General features: G+C 41.9%; 1 protein-coding gene across 1 annotated transcript; it reads left to right on the top strand.

Annotated features, from left to right (window-relative positions):
* The first annotated feature begins 9,420 nt into the window (after positions 1 to 9,420).
* On the top strand, positions 9,421 to 15,628 carry ndufaf4 (NADH:ubiquinone oxidoreductase complex assembly factor 4). The gene is made up of 3 exons (XM_007892933.2): positions 9,421 to 9,614; positions 13,790 to 13,884; positions 14,813 to 15,628. Exons 1-3 carry the CDS (start codon positions 9,467 to 9,469, stop codon positions 15,107 to 15,109), a joined length of 540 nt encoding a protein of 179 aa, XP_007891124.2. The 5' UTR covers positions 9,421 to 9,466; the 3' UTR covers positions 15,110 to 15,628.
* Positions 15,629 to 19,947: the final 4,319 nt, after the last annotated feature.

Raw genomic sequence — 19,947 nt, forward strand, 5'->3', positions numbered from 1 at the left:
ATTGATTACTGCAGTACAACCGGTGCATAAGAATGATGTGGGTTAAAGGAACGTCATTCTGCAAAATAGGTCATGTTTTTAAACTAAAATCACTGCTTCTTACACAGTATGACATGTAGTAGATCTGTAAAGGTAAGCAACTGCCTTTTTAAAAAATACACACAGCATGAATATTTTAGAAGGGAGATTAGGAGAAGCAATTTACACTTTCCATCGAAGGAGAGGAGTTTGCCTCTCAAACAAAGAAGGGGTAGCACATCTGCTGTGCACAACATTATGTTTGTGTAGCTCTAGGACTTGGAAGTTAATATTTCCTCTCTAAGCATGGAAGTAACAAGAGAGTATAAATTTAGGATTATCACTGGAAGAAAAGAAAAGGGAAGTTCAAACAAAAGTTTATACACAAGGAGTTGTTTGGAAATGGAATATTTAACCACAAATTGCTGTTTAATCTGAGTCTATGGGAAAGAACTGAAGTAAATAACTTCAGTGAGGGAGACCAGCGTCAGCAAGACTGAATGACCTCTTTCTATGCTGCAAACTTTCTATGATTCTATCAACACCACTTTGTTGCTAATCAGCTGAATTGGACAAACCATAACAATGAAACCAAATATGTGCCAAATAAATGTGTGTGTGGTGGGGGAGGGAAATATTTTGTGACAAGCAAGAGTTGATAATTCAGGGCAACAAAAGAGATCCAAATATATTTAAAAAAATAAAACAGGAAGACAAAAGTGTGAAAGGAAAAGCTTAAATATTTTATATCAATGCACTGAACATTTAGAATAAACTTTTATGTATGCAGCCAATGTGAAAATATTGATCTTGGCATCACACAATCTGCAAGTGGATGATGAGCATGAGATGGAGCTAAGAGCCTGCAATATTGTAAAATGTCAAAGGATGTGGTCCATTTAAGTTGGACTGTAAATGCAGAACAGGAGATTTGGAGTTAAAACAAACAATACAATACAAAATTACATTTGTATAGCACCATTCATGTAGGGAGGACATCTCAAGGCGATGGACAGTCAGGGCTTTGGACCGAGAAGGGGGTGGTGGTTGGGGTCAGGGAGGGAGGGTGGAGGGTATCTGAAGGCACGGTCGAAGAGGAAGGTCTTGAGAGGTGCCTTGAGGTGGCAAGGGAGGGAGACAAAGGGAATGTTGGATGGAGTTCCAAAGGGTGGGGGCAGAGAGGCTGAAGGTCCAACCATGATGGTGGGGCGGGCCAGGAGGGGGATGTGGAGTAGGCTACAGCCTGCTGAGCAGAGGGAGTGTATAGGTTGATATGGGGTGAGTAGGTCACAGAAGTAGTAAGGAACAAGGTCATTGATGGCGAAGATGAGGATTTTGAACTCTATCCTCTGGGGGACGCGGAGCCAGTGGAGCTGAGCAAGGGTGGGGGTGATAGGGTCACAGAGCCTGGTGCAGGAGAGGAAATGAGCTGCAGAGTTCTGGATGATCTGCAGCTTGTGGAGGGACGAGTTGGGAAGGCCGACAAGCAGCGATTTGGCATAGGTGAGCCTAGATGTGATGAATGTGTGGATGATGGTTTCATGTCTTAAGTGAATCAAAGCTTTTCTACAACCAGCAGAAAGATTCATCAGTCAACAACAACAACAACAACAAGATTCCATTTATAAAGCGCCTTTCACGTCAGGAGGATGTCCCAAGGCGCTGCACAGTTGGTCATGACCGAGCAGGGGGAAATGGTCAGGGTGAGGGGAGGGAAGGGAGGGAGCGAGGAGGGTGGAAATGGTCAGGGTGAGGGGAGGGAAGGGAGGGAGCGAGGAGGGGAAGAGAGTCGAGACTTCATTGAAACCCAGGTCCAAAAGTGAAAGTATTGTATTCTAACCTACAATAGCTTACAGCTCTATTTGTATCATTGTAATGTTATCAAAATATAAAACATCAAGTTTGTTCATGTTTACCGAGAGACGATTGCATAAGTGATTCAATTTACAAACTAATTTAATAACATTGACATGGAAATCATGAAAGAATAATTGGATCTATTTTGCAGTCTTATTGAAAACTGGAGTTATGTTACAAGATGTACAATCATTGCAGAGCAAGTTTTCACAGGCAGAGTAACAATGCACAGTGATTCACTTGTTGATTCTTGCACTCTGGCTCAGATATGTTGGTGATGGGATGCCTTTGTTGGGGATGGAGAATGATACAAGGTAGGTGTTAATGATGGAGAATGATATATTGCATGTGTTGATGGTGGAGAATGATACGATGCTCTTATTGGTGATGGAGAATGGCTTGAGACCCTTGTTAATTGAACTGAAAGCATGTTTTTGTTTTATTGAATCTGTTTTTTTTTGCCCTTGGATTTGTGGTAAACAATAACAACAGCAACTTGCATTTATATATGTAGCATTCCGTAGCATTTCACAATGGCGGGGTCTGACAACGAGCCAGGGGGAGAGGGAGGGGCGAGGTGCCCACAAGCATGATCAAAAATGAAGGTTTTTAAGTGGGATTTGAAGGTGGGGAGGGAGGGGACAAATTGGAGGGATTGAGGCAGGGAGTTCCAGAATTTCGGGGCGTAGTGGCTGAAGGCATGGCCATCGATGGTGGAACGGAGGGCACAAGGGACAAACAGGAGACCGGAGACACCCAAGCGGATGCAGCAAGTAGTGTAGTGGTGGAGTGGGAGGTAAGCAGGTCGAATAGGTAGGGAGGTGTGAGGGAATGAAGTGATTTGAAAATGAGTGAAAGGATCTTGAAATGGATGCGTTTGGTGGTTGGGACCTAGTGGAGCCTGGTATAAAGGGGTATGGAGGTTTTTTGTGGGTAAGTATCCGTGCAGCCAAGTTTTGAATTAATTGGATTTTGTGTATGATTGAGCTGGGCAGATCAGCGAGGAGGGCATTAGTATAGTCCAGCCGGGAAGTGACAAAGACGTGGACAAGGGTTTCAGCTGCATCGGTTGTGAGGTATGGACAGAGGTGGAAAAATGTGGTCCTGGTCAGGAAACGGATGTGTGATAGAAAGGAAGGCTGGGGATCGAACCTGATGCCTAAGTTGCGCACAGGTTCGGAGAATCTGAGGGAGAGCTTTGGGAAGTTGAGGTGTTCAGACCCACAGGAGATGTTGATGAGAGCCAAAGAGTATGGCTTCCGTTTTGCCGACATTCAGCTCCAGGAAATTTGCACTCACCATGCCTTGATGTCCATCAAACAAGCTGCCAGGTCATCAGTGGACTGATGTCCGCTGATATCGTTTTTACTTGTCTTCTTTCGAACTTTATTTTGTTCCCTATTGTTCCTGAGAATGATATGAAGCTCATATAAGTGATGGAGAATTACGTGATACTCTTGCTAATGATGGAGAGTGATAAGATGTACTTGTTAATGATGGATCTGCAGGTGTGACACAGGATGACAGCTAAATCTACTTTTTCACTTCCACTCTTGATTACAAGCTGCCTGATGTTCTGTCCACTTGCCTGTCAGATACTAAAGCATGGATGAGCCACAATTTCTGGCAACTCAATATGAATAAGTGGAAGCCATTCTCCTTGGCTCTGCCAAGAACTCCTCGCTTTTGGCTCCGAACCCCTCAACCGTCCCGGCCTCTGTCTCAAACTCCCCAATCTCCCAGAAGATTGAGTTCAAGATCCTTATCCTCACTTTTAAGTCCTATCCCACCTTGGCCTGCTACATGTCACCCACCCAGCCCAGCCAACCATCCCACCATCCCACTCTTGGGAACTCCATCCCAGAATCCCCTGCTCCTCCATCTCCTCCTTTGAGGTCCATCTCAAGAGCTTCCTCTTTGACCCTGCCTTTGGTCCTCTTCCCCCACATCCCCACCCCTTGGCCCAATCCCCAAAGGGAAAGTGACTGTAGGCAAGGTTGAAGAGGGCAAAGAGGAGGCACGGCAGAGGGATTGAGGCAGCGAGTTACAGAGTTTCGGGGCATAGTGGCTGAAGGCACAGCCAGTCCCTGGCCAAGACCACTTTCCTTCATCTCCACCACATCACATGACACAATGTACTTGTTGGTACAGATTGGTGTGGGCAAATGACATGATGCTTTAATTTCTTATAGACAGCTATAACCTTCTTCTTATTTTGTGCACAGGTTTGGGTTATCTTGCATTTTGATTTCCTGGAAAGTGAAGGATGTCAGTTACACAGAATCAACTCTTAGTATTGGCTTTTGAATCCAGTGTCAATATTAATGATTTCTAGGCTACATCTATAGTATAATCAAAGTCCCTCTGCAGAGCAGCCTAATGGTATTTAGTTCCACAAAATTGAAATTGTCACAGGTTCAGCTCTCACTCTGCTCACTTGTTGATCTAAATCTGAACCATGTGCATATTGCATTGTACATTATTGCAGGGTACATCACAGCAGGAATGATGGAACATTGGAGGAGAAATAATTAGCTATAAAGATATTGGAAGCAGATCACAGCAGAAAAAGAATAGGAAATAAAAAATAGAAAACAGAAGGAAATTGACCTTTAAGACCCTCCACAGCCTTGCTCCTTCCTACCTCTGTGACATGCTAACCCCATATCAACCTGTCTGCTCCCTTGGCTCAGCAGGCTCCAGCCTGCTCCACCATCGGTGGTCAGGCCTTCAGCTCCTGTGCCTCCACCCTTTGGAGCTCCATCCCACCTTCTCTTTGTCGTGCTCCCTCCCTTGCCTCCTTCAAAACACATCTCAAAACCCTTCCCTTTAACCACACATTCAGCCACTGCCACTGCACTATTACCACTACCTTAGAGGAAATCTTCTACTGCACAAGTGTGAACATTTCATTTTCAGTATCATTGCTTGTGTTTCTTTGAATAATATTGCAGTTTTAGTAAGAAACTATTTTGCAGTTTGGATACATGTCCACTAGATTGAAGATGACTAAACATAGTTAACTATGGCACCTTGAAAGACCAAGGAGATTTCTATCCCATTCATTGGGGGTTGGACTGAAAATCAAATCACAGAAGTAAAGGGATATTGTGCCTCCCATTTGTCTTTTTAACAGAAATGGGTCACAACTATCTTATTTTTCATGATCTGTATTTTACACTATGGTTTTGCCAAATACAATACTAATACTATTATTAGTAATAATTAGGAACTAGTATTATTATTACTTTTATAATACAACAGTTATTGTATCTCAGTACCTCATATGAATTCATCTTAGATAAGTTTCCCAATGGGCTTTTTAGAGTCAGTGTTGTTTCTCATGCTTCGTTACGTGATTCATCACTGCATTTTCATTTCATATTGCAGTGTTTTAAGTTGTATCGGACTGTAATATGACACTGTAGTTAGGAGTTCATTCCACTATAATGTCTCAGAAGGATTTGTGGTGACACATTAGTTTCTCATGGGAACTTGCAGAGTGCTATAATATTACATTGTTTTACCTATTTTGGTAAACCACTGCACTGGATACCAATTACATTTACAACTTGAAATGAGCCTAATTCACAACCATCTTCAATAACCTTGTGTCTACAGCACTTGTGTCATTAGCTCTTGTTTTTCAACTTCAATACCTCTATTGCATGTTCTTTTTAGTTTGTTTATGTGGACTTCTATTTGTTTAGACTCGATTTGTTTTCGGAAATATGAGACATAGGAAAACATGAACAGAAGGCCATTCAAACTGTATTAGATGTTGACAGATCTTTTAATCCCAATGCCCTGCCCTTTTGTTTTACCCCTTAGATACTTTCCAAGTATTTGTATATCTTTCCTTCAAACATTTCTATTGATTCGGCTTCTACAGTTTTTTGGGCAGAACACTCCACATCTTTACAACCCTCTGTGTGGACAAATGCTTTCTGACCTGTTCTAACTGTCTCGGTCATTCTCTAAGGCTCGTATTTCCTTTAAAAATTTGGGTGCCCAAAACTGAACAAAGTACTTCAAATGAGGTCTGATCAATGCTCGATATCACTGGAGAAGCATCTCTTTCTTCATGATGATCATTGAGGAATACACATGCATGCGCTTAAGCATCACATTAATTAGCAATTTAAGAATATGTTTTGCTAATTTTACATGTATAATAAATTTAATCCATGATTATTAAAGCAGTGAATTTGATAATTTCAGTAATTTATGAATAATATTGTAAATGACTGCTGGTGGTAAATTAATCTTAAAAAAAGTTTGTTTTTGATATAGCTCCTTATCAGTTGGTTGAATTGTCTCAAAGCGCTTTACAGAATTTTACTGTAAAGTTTAGTGACTGTCTAATTGCAGGCGAATGCAGCAACTAGTTTGCCCGTAGCAAAGTCCCAAGCATTTAGTGATTGACCAATTTTATCTCAGGATTGACAGTCAAAACCCAAATTAAGTTTTTATTTTTCAAATAGTACCAAAGGACTTTTAGCCTGACCATGCCAACAGGATCTCGGTTTAATGACTCATCTGACAGTACCTCTGGCAAAGCAACACACACTTAGCACTGTCAGCCTAGATTTTCTTTTATCTAGAATAGGGGAACTGAGAATTCTCCCTTATTTTGTTTCACAGCAATGTAAATCATCTTCCTTTTTGAGTTTCTCAAATGTTCAACAAGGTTTCTTGCCTCAATTAAACAAAGCTGTAATGGAAAGACAGCAAGGTTTATATACTTGAAAGATATCTGAGATCAAACTGAGAACAAATTGACTAAAACAGAGAGAGCTGTCTTCTTTTTTGTCTTCTTTGTCTTCCTTGTCCTGCCTCCCCCTCTCAACTTGTCCTTAAAAACCTCTCCTTCCCAACATGCCCCAGTTCTGATGAAGGGTCGTGGACCCGAAACGTTGACTCCTTTTCCTTTCTCCATAAATGCTGCCTGACCTGCTGAGTTTTCCCATCTCTCTCTGTTTTTGTTTCAGATTCCAGCATCTGCAGTATTTTGTGTTTTGAACAAATTGACCGAACCTCTCGTGATCTTTCGCTGAAACAGTGCAAATTTTACTGCAATATTGCCTGACAGTGGTAAGACTTCAACCAGTATACTGTTCTTGAAAACATGGAAGTGCAGATCAATGGCAAAATCTACAGGTAATCTTTTGCTTTGTTTGAAGATTGTTCATTGATTTTCTGCTCTCTTAAAGCCATTACCTTTTCCCTCCCATGAAACCTGCTCCCTGAGAAGTCTTGTGAAATGTATTGACAGATTTTATGATAACAGATAACTTAACCAGTACCTCCAATTGGAAATGTGAAAAGTGTCATTCAGGATCTGGAAATCAATATTAGATTCAGTGTGTGTTTTGAAACTTCCTTCAAAAATTGTGAATTCCTAAAAAAATAATAAATTGGTCACTCAATCCACGATTGTTTGTGGACCACTGCTGTGTGCAATTGGCTGCCACATTTCGCCCACAAAATATACTATCAGTTCATTTCATAGTATATTTTGAGAAGCGCTTTGAGACATCTTAAACAGATGATAAGGTGCTATATCAAATTAAGAACTCAGCATTTTGAGCATCTTAAACTCATTTTTTAAGATTTGGGAACCAACAGGCTTTGTGAGGATAGACTTTGTGAGTGTGTGAAGCCTTCTATGGGAGACCACTCAGGCTGCAGAGTATTAGATATGTTGTATAGCATCTTGAGAATGGAGCAAAGGAGGCTGGTTAAGAGAGCAGTGGAAATATCTATCTTTGAGGTAACAAAAATATAGATAAGGGTTTCAGCAGCAGTGAATGTGAGACAAGGACATAAGCAGAAAATATTCCAGAGTTGGAAAAAGGTAGTCATGGCAATAGATTACGTGTGGGGGTTGCAACTCAGCTCAGATTTAAGCAGAACACAAATGTTTCCCAATACCTGCTTCAGCCTGATAAATCAGCCAAGGGAGGTTGATAGAGTCAGAGCCAAAAACACTTAGATGCTGGCTAGAACCAGACAAAATGCATTCAGCTGCAGAGGATCATGACTCATCCAGAAATTAATTTCAGACTGCTTTCAGTAACCGTCCTGGAATCAAAGTTAGTAACAATGAAGTACGTTCAGTGATGTAGTGCTGGAACCCTGTAGAAATAACCTAGTTTTCTCTTTTTCCCATCAACTAGTCCCACACTCCAATTGCACCACCCACCATCTCCTCCTTTCTCTCCAGCTGCATCATGCGTGTGTTCAAGTCATGATCCTGCTATGGTCAGTGGCATCATGATGCAAAATTGGGAAAACGTCACTCGTTGCTGTGGAGAATCGCCTGCTGTGCCAAATAGCCTAGGCTGAGTCTGCAGAGTGACATGTGATGTCTTGTGTGTTTCACGTCACAATGTCACTGACCAAAGCAGCATCATGATGCAAAATGCACCTCGCTTGTTCATATGGATTTTTATACTGAAGCACTGCAGCGAGGCTCCTTTACAGATTTCAGGTGCCAGAGCGATGCTCCGAACCACTCCGGCAGCATTACATCCCTGGATACATTTAGATTTTATCTTTATACAAGTGGAAGCTCACCCAATGCCTATTGATGCTATTACCATCAGATAGCTGTCAGCCTAGCTCAGTTGGGAGCATTCTCCCAGTTAAATCAGAATTTTTGTGGATTCAAACTCCATATCACGATTCTGAATTCACATCAGGACTAACACTCCAACTGAGAGCGGTTGGATGTCCTGTATTCTCAGTGGCCCCATCTGCCTGTTCAGATAGCAGTTAAAGATCCTATGGCACTTTTCAAAAACAGAAGGGAATTTCTCCAAGTGTCCTGGCCAACAAACCCCCAATAAAATTGATCATTCGCTTCACTTCATGGCTGTTTGTGGGACACGGCTGCGTGCAGTTTGGCTCCTGAAGTTCATACCGTTCTCAGCAATGTCTACACATGTGAACCTCCAGTAGGGGCCAGTGGGTGATAATCAGGACTTGGAACCCCCTCAGGAGCTCAAAGAATTCTAATAATAATAACAATGACAATCTTTGCATTTGATATTCATAAAATGGTCACTCACTCCATTGCTGTTTTGCCCACAAAATACCCTTTACGGTATATCCTGAGAAGCTCTTGGGAGACATCTCGATTATGTGATAAGGCGCTATATGAAATGCAAGAATTATTATGATCGTCAAAGTGCTTCACGGGAGTCATGGTAACGGTGCCTTTTTGTAATTTATATAATCCTGTGTTTGCCGACAGTCCCTCAATTTCCCAATAGTTCCGCGAAGCGCTTTGAGACGTTCTTCTGACCTGATGAGGTACCAAACCAAATGCAAAGATAATTATTATTATTATTATTATGTATCACATTGCCTGAGATTTTTTTTAACGCCTCAACTCCCTGAGAGTTGTTCAATCCCATTTGTCCTCCGGGCCAGGGGGGGGCGCTGCGCGGCTGCCGTTGCAGTCGGGGCGCGGTGGTGATGTTTTAAAGGACGGAGGTGGGGGTGGAGCTTCTTCTCGCCCCGCCCGGGGATAGAAGGGGGCGGGGCGAGAAAGAACGTGGCCCGGCGCGTTCTGGGACACGCAACAATGGGGTCGCGTTTGACACGCGCGCTGCGCAACTTCAACCTGGAGAGCAGGGCGCACGGCGAGATCAGCCGCCCCAGGCCGCGAGCTGCGCCCAGGCACCCCGCCAGCCAGCGGCTCGCCGAGCAGCAGCAGCGGCAGAGCGGCGCGCGTGAGTACACGGTGCACCTCGGGGGGGGGCTGACATGGCCGGGCAGGTTCAAGGTGATCTGGAAGGGTGTCCTGCTGCTCGCAGTCATTTCGAGCTAAATTTCTTTTTTTTAAAAAAAACACACGAGACGATAATCTCGCCCACCGCCTGCGCGACATTCCTCCTCCCGCCGTCGGTTTTGCCCACAAAATGCAATCATTCTACTTTACAATTACTTTACAAGTAATCCTTGCATTTGATACAGCGCCTTATCGCGCCTTCGATGCCCCCCTCCCACCCCCCCCCACCCACCGTATTCTTTGAAGCGTTTTGAGATATTTGAACAACGTGATAAGGCGCTGTATCAAATGCAAGGATTATTTTTATTCAATTAAAAATCCCAGAAATGTGTGGTCGCTGAGCATCTTTTGACTTCTGGAAGATTTTTTTCATCAAGAGATTGAAACACGTTCCATTCCAAAATGCAGTGGATGCTGTTCCCAAATATAAAGCTGGAACTTTGGCGCACTGTAAGGATGAGCGAGTTTATTCTGTGAGTAACCCAGACATACAGGTTGGAAGGTCAAAGCTTTGACCTCCAAATTTGTGACTGAGTTATCTTAAGATTGTACTAAGGGAATTAATGTGGTGGTTTAAGAGAGGTTAAGCATTAAGAGTTTTCATTACTGCTGAAGTGACCTCTGCTGGAGATATTGGTGTTCGGTGTGAACAGGATGCTGGTGGGGATGTCTAAAAGATTCAAATTCTATCCAAATCAGATCATGGACTGAACGAGTACTTTGCATCTGTCTTCACAATAGAAGAGGATACAGCCAATGCCACAGTATCGGAGGAGAGGGTAAAGACATTGAATAAGATAAGAATAAACAGAGAGGAGGTACTAAAAAGGTTGACGGTGCTCAAGGTAGATAAGTCACCCGGTCCGGATGGGATGCATCCTGGCTACTGAGGGAAGTAAGGATGGAAATAGCAGACTCTCTGGCCACAATCTTTCAATCCTTCTAAAAAGAGCCGACATAGACACGATGGGCCAAATGGCCTCCTTCTGTCTGTGCTGTATGATTCTATGAGGTTTGAACATGGGAACCTCCTGTTCATTACTAGGATTGCTTAGATCCTGCAGTGATTAAAGGGAAACAAAAGTAACAGGCTGGTACTTCTGTTCAAAGTACTTGACTTCGAAATGAAGGGCGACCCTGTTTTACTGCAGTGGTCTGATGATGTAAACATGAAGTGCGAGGAAATGGCCAACTTCTGGATGGGCGGGTCCTGATATCGTATCACTTCCTACGCATATACCTTCAATATGGAAAACAAACACTGCTAACATTGCTTCCTTTGCAAAGTGACCTCAGTAGCGCATTATGCACACAGTGTTCATGGCAGGACTTAACTGGTCACTTAATCCACAACTGTTTGTGGGACACTGCTGTGCGCAATTGGCTGCCACGTTTTGCCCATAAAATATACAGTCAATTCACTTTACAGTATGTTCTGTGAAGCACTTTGAGATGCCTTGAAGACATGCTATAGCAAATGCAAGTATTATTAACTGGGTCTAGTACCAGAATCTGGGTGTACTGTGCTTTAGGTACAGCGTAGATCCACAATAGTAGATCCTTGCTCAGCTAGGGTTTGTTCTAACAAGGGTATTAGAAAATTACATATGTATAAAACCCTCATAAATCCCTAAATATTTCCATTTTATTTATTTTTAAGACTGGCTTGGGAGCAGATTCAGAGCTGTCTCTGACTTCAGTGTAGCATGGGTAGTGTCTAGAGTATTTGCCCTGCCCTGTCAAAAGCCTGAGAAAAGTTAGAAGAATTTTGTAACTTCTTAAAAAAAACTATATTGAACTTTTGTACAAGATTGCAGTTGTGTGATTCACAGATATAGTTTAATAAATTTTTTTGCATTTGCAAAATTTGTGGATATTTGAGCTTTCATAATAAAAGGTCTTTAGTTTCTTAATACTGTGATAGTTGATCATTAAAAATACATGACACATCCGTGCCATGACCCGTTCTGCCTTTCCCCATCTCTACAACATCACCCGGCTCTGCCACTGCCTCAGCTCTCAGGCCGCCGAAACCCTCATCCACGTGTTCATCACATCTAGGCTCGACAACGCCAGCTTGTTGGCCTTCTCACCTCTTCCCTCCGCAAGCTGAGGATCACCCAGAACTCTGCAGTTCGTGTCCTCTCTTGCACCGTGACCCCTATCACCCCCACCGTCGCCCGGCTCCACTAGTTCCCCATCCTCCAGAGGATAACGCTCAAAATCTTTGTCCTCGCCTTCAAAGCCCTCCATGGCTTTGCCCCTTCCTATCTATGTGACCTGCTAACCCCATATCACCTGTCCATTCCCTCTGCTCAGCAGCCTGCGGCCTGCTCCATGTCGCCCGTCCAGCCTGCCCTACCAATGATAGTTAGGCGTCCGCCTCTTCCCCCACCCTTCTTTGTGAGTCCTGTAGCTCAGTGGTTAGAGCACTCGCTTTGCAAGTGAGAGACCTGAGTTCAATTCCAGGCAGAGGGTGAAACCTTGGGCAAGTTTCCTTACTCCACACAGAGCCTAATAATAATCCCTCCAAAACCAAAAACAATAATAAATTGGGCATTTTCAATCTACGACTTTGTGGGACATTGCTGTGCGCAATTGGCTGCCGCGTTCGCCCACAAATATACAGTCAATTCACTTTACAGTGTGTTCTGTGAAGCGCTTTGGGACGTCCTCCCGACGTGAAAAGCGCTATATCAAATGCAATTATTATTATTATTAATTTATGAGGCCAACTGAAAAGGAATATACAAACATTAGGTATTGATTTCTAATAATTTATATTTGGTAGGAAAAGGATTAATCTTCAGCATGCAAACAATATTTCATTATTCTACAAACTCTTCCAAGTACAGTACTTACCTGCTAGAAATGATTGTAATGTTGTATCAGTCAGATTTCTTTATAGCAAATCTTGTGCAATTATGGAAAGTCGTAATCTTTTCCGCAAGGGATTCTAGCTGAAAAAATGAGACTTGCTTTTAACAGTTATTCAAACACTGCCAGTTGATTGTGGAAATTCTCAGTGACACTGTGAGTGCTTGATCTCAGCTAACTGCAGATGTATGTGGATTCAATTCAGACTACTATTTTACACACTGGCAGAGCCTTGGATCTTAAATCTGTTGCTCTTTTTAGACCATAGAATGACATGAGGAGGTGACCTAAGTAGTGCACTCGTTGATTATTTTTATGTTGAAATGCTGTAAGATCCCAGGTCCATCTGTAGGTTGAGAAGCACGTTGGAGATAGCTACTTGTTCTTCACACCACTTGTATGTGTTGAGTGTAAATGAATGAATCTCAGTGGTGTGATGCTACCCTGCGTGGAGGGCGCGATATAAGTGCAAGTTGTTGTTTGCATTCTCATACTGATGGCCTCAGCTGTTTGACTTAGAATTCCGTTGTTCACAGAAGAGAAGCAATGCAGTAATCTGCATTTTGGATATTTGTACTGCTGACATCTGCATTTTTTCCCTGGTATTTAGTTCTGTATAAGTGGGAACTGCATATTTTAAAGGCATCACTGATCAATTATGTGACAAAGTTGTGTCAAGATCTCAAAAGAACATTACTTCCTAATAGATTTTCATAGTCAGAAATGAAATCACAAATATATATGACATTTTAGTTCCAATGCCCATGACGGGCCCACATAAGTCAATATCCTTGTGTGATTTATTTAATAATTCACCTCTCCTTGTTTTCAATAGCAATGATCTATAATCACTATTACTGATGGTGCAGCTGAAATATACAATTTTCAAACACACATTTGGAAATACAAATGTAACATTGTACCACTGGGTGTTTGTTTGAACAATGCATATATATTGAAAATTATCCTTCGCTGAAATCCTGACGAAGAAAAAATCTTGAGTGCCGCTGGCAAACATTTCATACCCTTCCTTACCAGACTCTTCACTAAAATACTAGGAACTGGGTTAAGGCTGACCAAGTTAGGCCTCTATAGGATTCCAAACCACAATCATATTCAAAAATTAAGTGCCAAGTAGATCAATTGGGTACATTGATTAATTTCAAGTCAGTATTACCTATCTTATGGCATAGTCTTATGTGTAAGTTCATAATACTAATGTATTTTTTTCTTTTATAGGTCAAGTCGAAATAGATGAACTAACCAGAAAGAATGAAAATCTTGTGTCTTTACTCAAAAATGTTTATGTAGACTCAAAGGATACTCCTGTAGAGGTTTGTACTGAAATACATACATAGTATTAAAAATAAACAACAATATAGTGCCCTTCACAAGGGGTAGCGACTTAGAGTGCTTAACAGTGGTGGAGCTTGATGCTGAGCCAGCACTGAGGGGAGGTGACCATAGGCATCGTCGAAGAGGAAGGTCTTTAGGTGTCATCTGAAGACAGACAGGGATTGAGGCAGAGAGTAAACAGATGCTATGGGCAAAATGGTCTCTACCCCAAAGGGCAGAAGGAGATGTTTAGGGGAAATTTGAATGGTTGAATGGTTGTAACATTGTACCACTGTGTGTTTGTTTGAACAATGCATATATATTGAAAATGGTTATCAGTTTGGATGAATAACTAAGTGGTGAAATTATGTATGGTTGGAAGTGACCAAACCTAGGTGCCATGTTGAAGAACAAAACAATTACAAACCCTAGCAGTGCCCTGGGATGCAATTAATTTGTTGTTGTTTTAACTACTGACATCTGTCTGAAGGGCAGGCTGGTGGATTATAGCACTAATTTGATAAGTGTGGATTGTTTGATATTGTCGCTGGGTTCTATAGATAGAAAGGATGCTCCTCCCTTTGGTGTGTTTTACATATGGTTAGTTTAGATTACCTTTGTTGCAATTTGCTGTGAACAAATAGTCTAAATCATACTTGAGATACTTTCAATACAGCAGTTCCACACGACTGGAGCGTAAATATCATTGCAAATGGATCATTAATAGTTCTTGCGAGACCAGCTCTTCAACAATAAAAACTAACCCTGGTTAGTAGAATCTGCTAAACTGTCAATCTGACAATAAAATCATCCAAGCTTTCAGGGCATGTTAGATGCAGTAAGCATGAATAGCATATAAGCCTCCAATAGCTGACTTTTATCTTTTGGCACTTGAGAAATTTCACTGTTTTGCTTTCCTTTTTCCAGAAACATCCAATTGCTAAAAGGACCAAGCCGCAGCAGGAGATGAGACATTCGAAGGTTACTTTGAAACGGGACCCATTTGCAGTTACTAATATTCCCAAAGGCAAACTATCCATAGTAGAGGTTCTTACCATCCTCAACAACCACAAACTTGATCCTAAAACGTGGACATCTGATAAAATAGCTGAAGAGTACAGTTTAGAGCCTAAAGATGTCGAAGGACTATTGGAATTCTTCAAAGTTTTTGAAATAAAGATTCTACCTCCAGAGGAAAAAAAGGAACGGATCGGTGCGAGATAGTCAATAAGAATACCTACTACAACCTGATCAGTCTGTACTTCCATTGTGCAGAATTTAGTTCAATACCTAATATTAGCCATACTGTTTGTTCAAGAACTGAAGCAGGAATTTATATTTTACCTGGAAGCACTAGATTCTGTGGGCAGAACTGACACAGAACCACTGAATCTGATCTTGAGGTTCAGAAAAATCCTGCATAATACCATATTGCATTATGAATTACAGGGGAAGATACTTGTTATCTTGATGCTACAGTGAAGTGTGACACATTAAAAGTCAAGCACCAGTAGCTTTATAGCAGTGCTCTAAATGAGTGGATATTGTGTAAATCCTAGTTTGTAACGGGCTTCAGCATTGTTTTATGATTGACACTGTAGATTGCTGTCTGGACACTATGTAATGTCATTTTATTTTGTCCAAACAAAAAAGTGTACATGTTATATAAGCAGTTTTGACAGAATAATTAGCGATGGTTCTTTGAAAATACAGTATAATGTCCAACACGGGCATGGTCCAAAATGCAGTGGCAATTGTATATTTACTATGTAGCACGTCTACGTATTTAAAAGCAGAGTGCACTGACACAGAATGAATCAATCCTATGAATCAATCCTACACGCTCCTATACTTTGAAAATGTAAACTGTAAAAAAGCAATTTTCACGATAAAAAATACTGTTTAATGTGGTTTTATCCCTTCGCACACACACACAGCTCTCATGTTTGATTTGAGAAATGAAACATACTTGTGAACCAGTGATGAGAAGGCATCAATTTAAGATAGCAAAGAGATTAGGGGAATTTGTTTTCTCACTAAATTGTTGGAATAAAGAATGCTCTGTCTGGAGCAGTGATTGAGGTAGAATCTATATTTCCTTTCAAAAGGGAACAAGATAAATACCTAAAAAGGTCTAAATTATAGGTGTATGGGGAAAGGACAGGTAAATGGGACTGAAAGAATTGCTCTTTAAAAGAGCCAGCACAGACACAATAAACCAATTGGCCTTCTGTGCTGTGAATTCTTATGGTTCTATGCCTCTTCCAGGTAACAGTCAATCAGGAAACTTCCATGTTCAATCATGTATTAATTCAATTGCTTAGTTCACTGCAAATCAAATTTTGTTAGTAGTTGAACTGCAAAATAATAATAATAATAGAACTGCAAAATGCCCATCATTCCCAGGCATCACTAGCTCTGTGTCCCTCAGCAGATATGCAGCAAGATCTTTGTTCTAAACTTCATGTTTTTGCCTCATCCCTACTTTTGCAGTCCAGCTCCCCTCCTGATCTGCTACACATTCCTGCACCTTCGGCCACTAAAACCCTTCTCTCTGGAATTCTCTCCCAAACCCTTCATTATGAGCTTTCAAAACCTCTTCTTCAATCACACGTTCATTGAGTTCCCTCTACCTCCACGCCTCTCCATTTCCTACTCAGAACTCTGCAGCTTGAGTCCTCTTCCGCACCAGGCTCTGAACTGATCACCCCATCCTTGCCCGACTTCACTGGCTCCCCATCCTAGAGAATTGAGTTCAAAACCCTCATGCTCACCTTCAAATCCCTCCATGGTCTTGCTCCCTACTACCTCTGACCTCCTAATCCCATACCAGCCTGTTCGTTTCCACTGTTCGGCAGACACTGGCCTGCTTCAGGTCCCCTGCACTTCCCATCCCACCATTGGCAGGTGGGTGGGCATTCAGCATATCTGTCCCCATGCTCTGGAACCATCCCGCAATCCCTCCACTTCAGTCCCTATCGTCTGCTCTAAAGACCTTTGACCGCGCCTTTAGTCACCCTCCCTCCCCCGGCCACCTTCCACCCCTCCTGCCCCCAACTGCCAGCTCGGGTCCAAAACTGATTGTCCAGCGCCCTGGGACATCTTTCCGACGTGAAGGGTGTTATACAAGTGTAATTTGCTGTTGGTTGGCTTTCTACTCTGATTCTAAGATGGTTTGAGATGTTATCCTTCCTGAAAGGTGCAAATATGTGAGGTTGCTTGTGTGTAAATCATTATCTCTTGTGTAATATGCAAAACTTCAAAATATTTACTTGATTGTAAAATAAGATTTTTGACATAGAATCACTAATCCAATTTAGACTTGTTAGGAGTTTAGCTCGAGGTTGAGTTTAACCTGAGGTAGATCCCAGAGTAGTTTTAGAGTCTTTAGTACTCTTTTTTTACATCAAAAGTGTACTCACGGAGGTAGTTCAGCACACTTCAGTGTTGGTCTACAAACTACCTGGAAAATATTAATGTGGGTGTTATTGTTACAGTATGAATAGTGCAAAATCTAGTAACAATTTAATCAAATGAGCGATGGGAAGTTGAAAGGGTTTGATCTTCACACAGACAGCCTCCAGAGGGAGTAGTTTGACAAGAGTGGAGATTTGAATGAATCGCCTTGAATGCTGCAGGCAATTCTTTTGATACCAGAAAAAAAACACTTTTTAAAACAATTAATTTGCATATAATTTAAGCTGATAAATTTAACTTACAAATTGACCTTACAAAAACTGCACAAAGAGTATGGCAAATTTTGTAAACTTGTTCTGAAAGATTATTTTCTTTTCGATTAGCGTTGTATCATTTGAACATTATTGTTGTCTATTCTGTGTTATATGGATATGGAAAATAAGTAGTATCTGTCTGTGACTGTTATTAACTTATTAGTTAACACTGCATTGTATTTTTACATTTGATGCATGCTTTTCTGAAATAATTTTGAACTTTGGCCTGGCTGGAAATGTGCCTGAGTCAAAGTCCTGTGACCACAAACTAGCTTATACAAACATTTATTTGTGTGATAGATTGGAAAAGTTGAATCAGATAAGATTGTGATTTTTTTTACAGAATTACAGTTGCTGGGATCAATTTGAATGTAAATTCTCCTAAAACAATTTTGATCACCTCAATACCTTTAGAACACTAAGTTTTTATCAAACTTGTTCTCTGACGCTTCTATTTTCATGTTTTATTTCTTTAACGGGCATATCCTCTGTATTGGTTTCAATAGTCCAGTACTTGAACCAGGCCTATCCGCAGTACTCCAAAGCATGGCAGACCAGTCACTGGCGACGTGGATTCCCCCCACTCAACTCATGTTAACCCTGCAAGACTTATCAGATTGGATTTAGCTGAACAAGCAATGGGAAGCTTGCCTGTCTTTGTAATGGGAAATTATACAGGTTAAGCTAGTTAAACTCCAGCAATTCCTAAACCTTGGCTTTTGCCAACTTGCGCCTAACCTCTGGAATTAGTTAAGCAGATGTGATTGGGGAGAGTGCTTGTTTCGTACCAGACACACAGAAAGCATACGTATGAGACTTAAACTTGGTTCTGCTGTGCGTTCCTCCCCACTCCAATGACCGATCCTTCAGAAGGTAGACCCCAAACTCCCTTCTACCCTCCAAGTCGCCCTGTCTTTAAATGTCTGGTTTTAAATGTTAATTTTCTATGCAAATAAATAGGGATATTTATATCTTGGAACTGTAATACAAATATTACAAAGTTTTTTTTATAACCAGTTTTAACAATAATAATCCTTGCATTGCAGTTTGCAGTTAGTTTATATTCAAAACTCAATAATCTTCGTTATAATAAGGGAAATAATGGGAATTACTGATAATAATAATAATAATCCTTGCATTTGATATAGCGCTTTTCACGTCGGGAGGACGTCCCGAAGTGCTTCACAGAACACACTGTAAAGTGAATTGACTGTATATTTGTGGGAGAACGCGGCAGCCAATTGCGCACAGCAATGTCCCACAAACAGTCGTAGATTGAAAATGACCAATTTATTATTGTTTTGTTTTGGAGGGATTATTATTAGGCTCTGTGTGGCTCTGTGCGGACGGCCCTCCCGCGCTTCTCGGTTCCCCTCCGTCGCCTTGGGATGTCCTCCCGACGTGAAAGGTGCTCAATAAATGGAATCTTGTTGTTGTTGTAAGGAAACTTGCCCAAGGTGTCGCCCTGACCTGCCTGGAATTGAACTCAGGTCTCTCGCTTGCAAAGCGAGTGCTCTAACCACTGAGCCACAGGACTCCACGCTATATTGTATAGCGCTATATTTATCTATATTGTATTTTAATAATAATCTTTGCATTTGATACAGCGCTTTATCACATTGCTGAGACATCTGAAAGCGCTTCACAGAATATATTGTAAAGTGGATTGACAGTATATGTTAATAATAATCCTTGCATTTGATATAGCGCTTTTCACGTCTTCTCGACGTCTCAAAGCGCTTCACAGAATAGACTGCAAAGTGAATTGACTGTATATTTGTGGGCGAAACGCGGCAGCCAATTGCGCGCAGCAATGTCCCACACAGTCATGGATTGAAGTGACCGATTTATTCTTGATTTTGTTTTTTGGAGGGATTATTATTATTATTATTTTGTGGGCAGCCAATTGAGCACAGCCGTGGATTGAGTAACTTTTTTGGGGGGGATTGTTACTTCGAGCGAACTGCCAATTGACTAACAACCAGGTTCCTGTTTACTGCTCCGTAAATGCAGGTGTGCAGTAAGGAAACTTGCCTCGGGTTTCACCCGGTCTGGGAATTAAACCCGTGTCCTCTCGCGGGCGAGGGCGGTAACCACTACGCTACAGAACTCTTAATTTGGAGTTCACTTTTTGCACGGGATGGTATTCCGGGCTTCGGGAGCCGGACGTGCGCGGCTTCTCCGGCTGAGGCGAGGGAGGAGAAAAACCGCAACCGCGGCTCGTCCCCTCCTCCCCACACCCCCTCCCCTCCCCCCACCCTCCGCCCCCGTCCCCTCCCCCCCACACCCCCGTCCCTCCCCCCACACCCCTCCCCCCACCCCGTCGCCCCC

Source organism: Callorhinchus milii, unplaced genomic scaffold (genome assembly GCF_018977255.1).
Source record: "Callorhinchus milii isolate IMCB2004 unplaced genomic scaffold, IMCB_Cmil_1.0 Scaffold3, whole genome shotgun sequence".
Lineage (NCBI taxonomy): Eukaryota > Metazoa > Chordata > Chondrichthyes > Chimaeriformes > Callorhinchidae > Callorhinchus > Callorhinchus milii.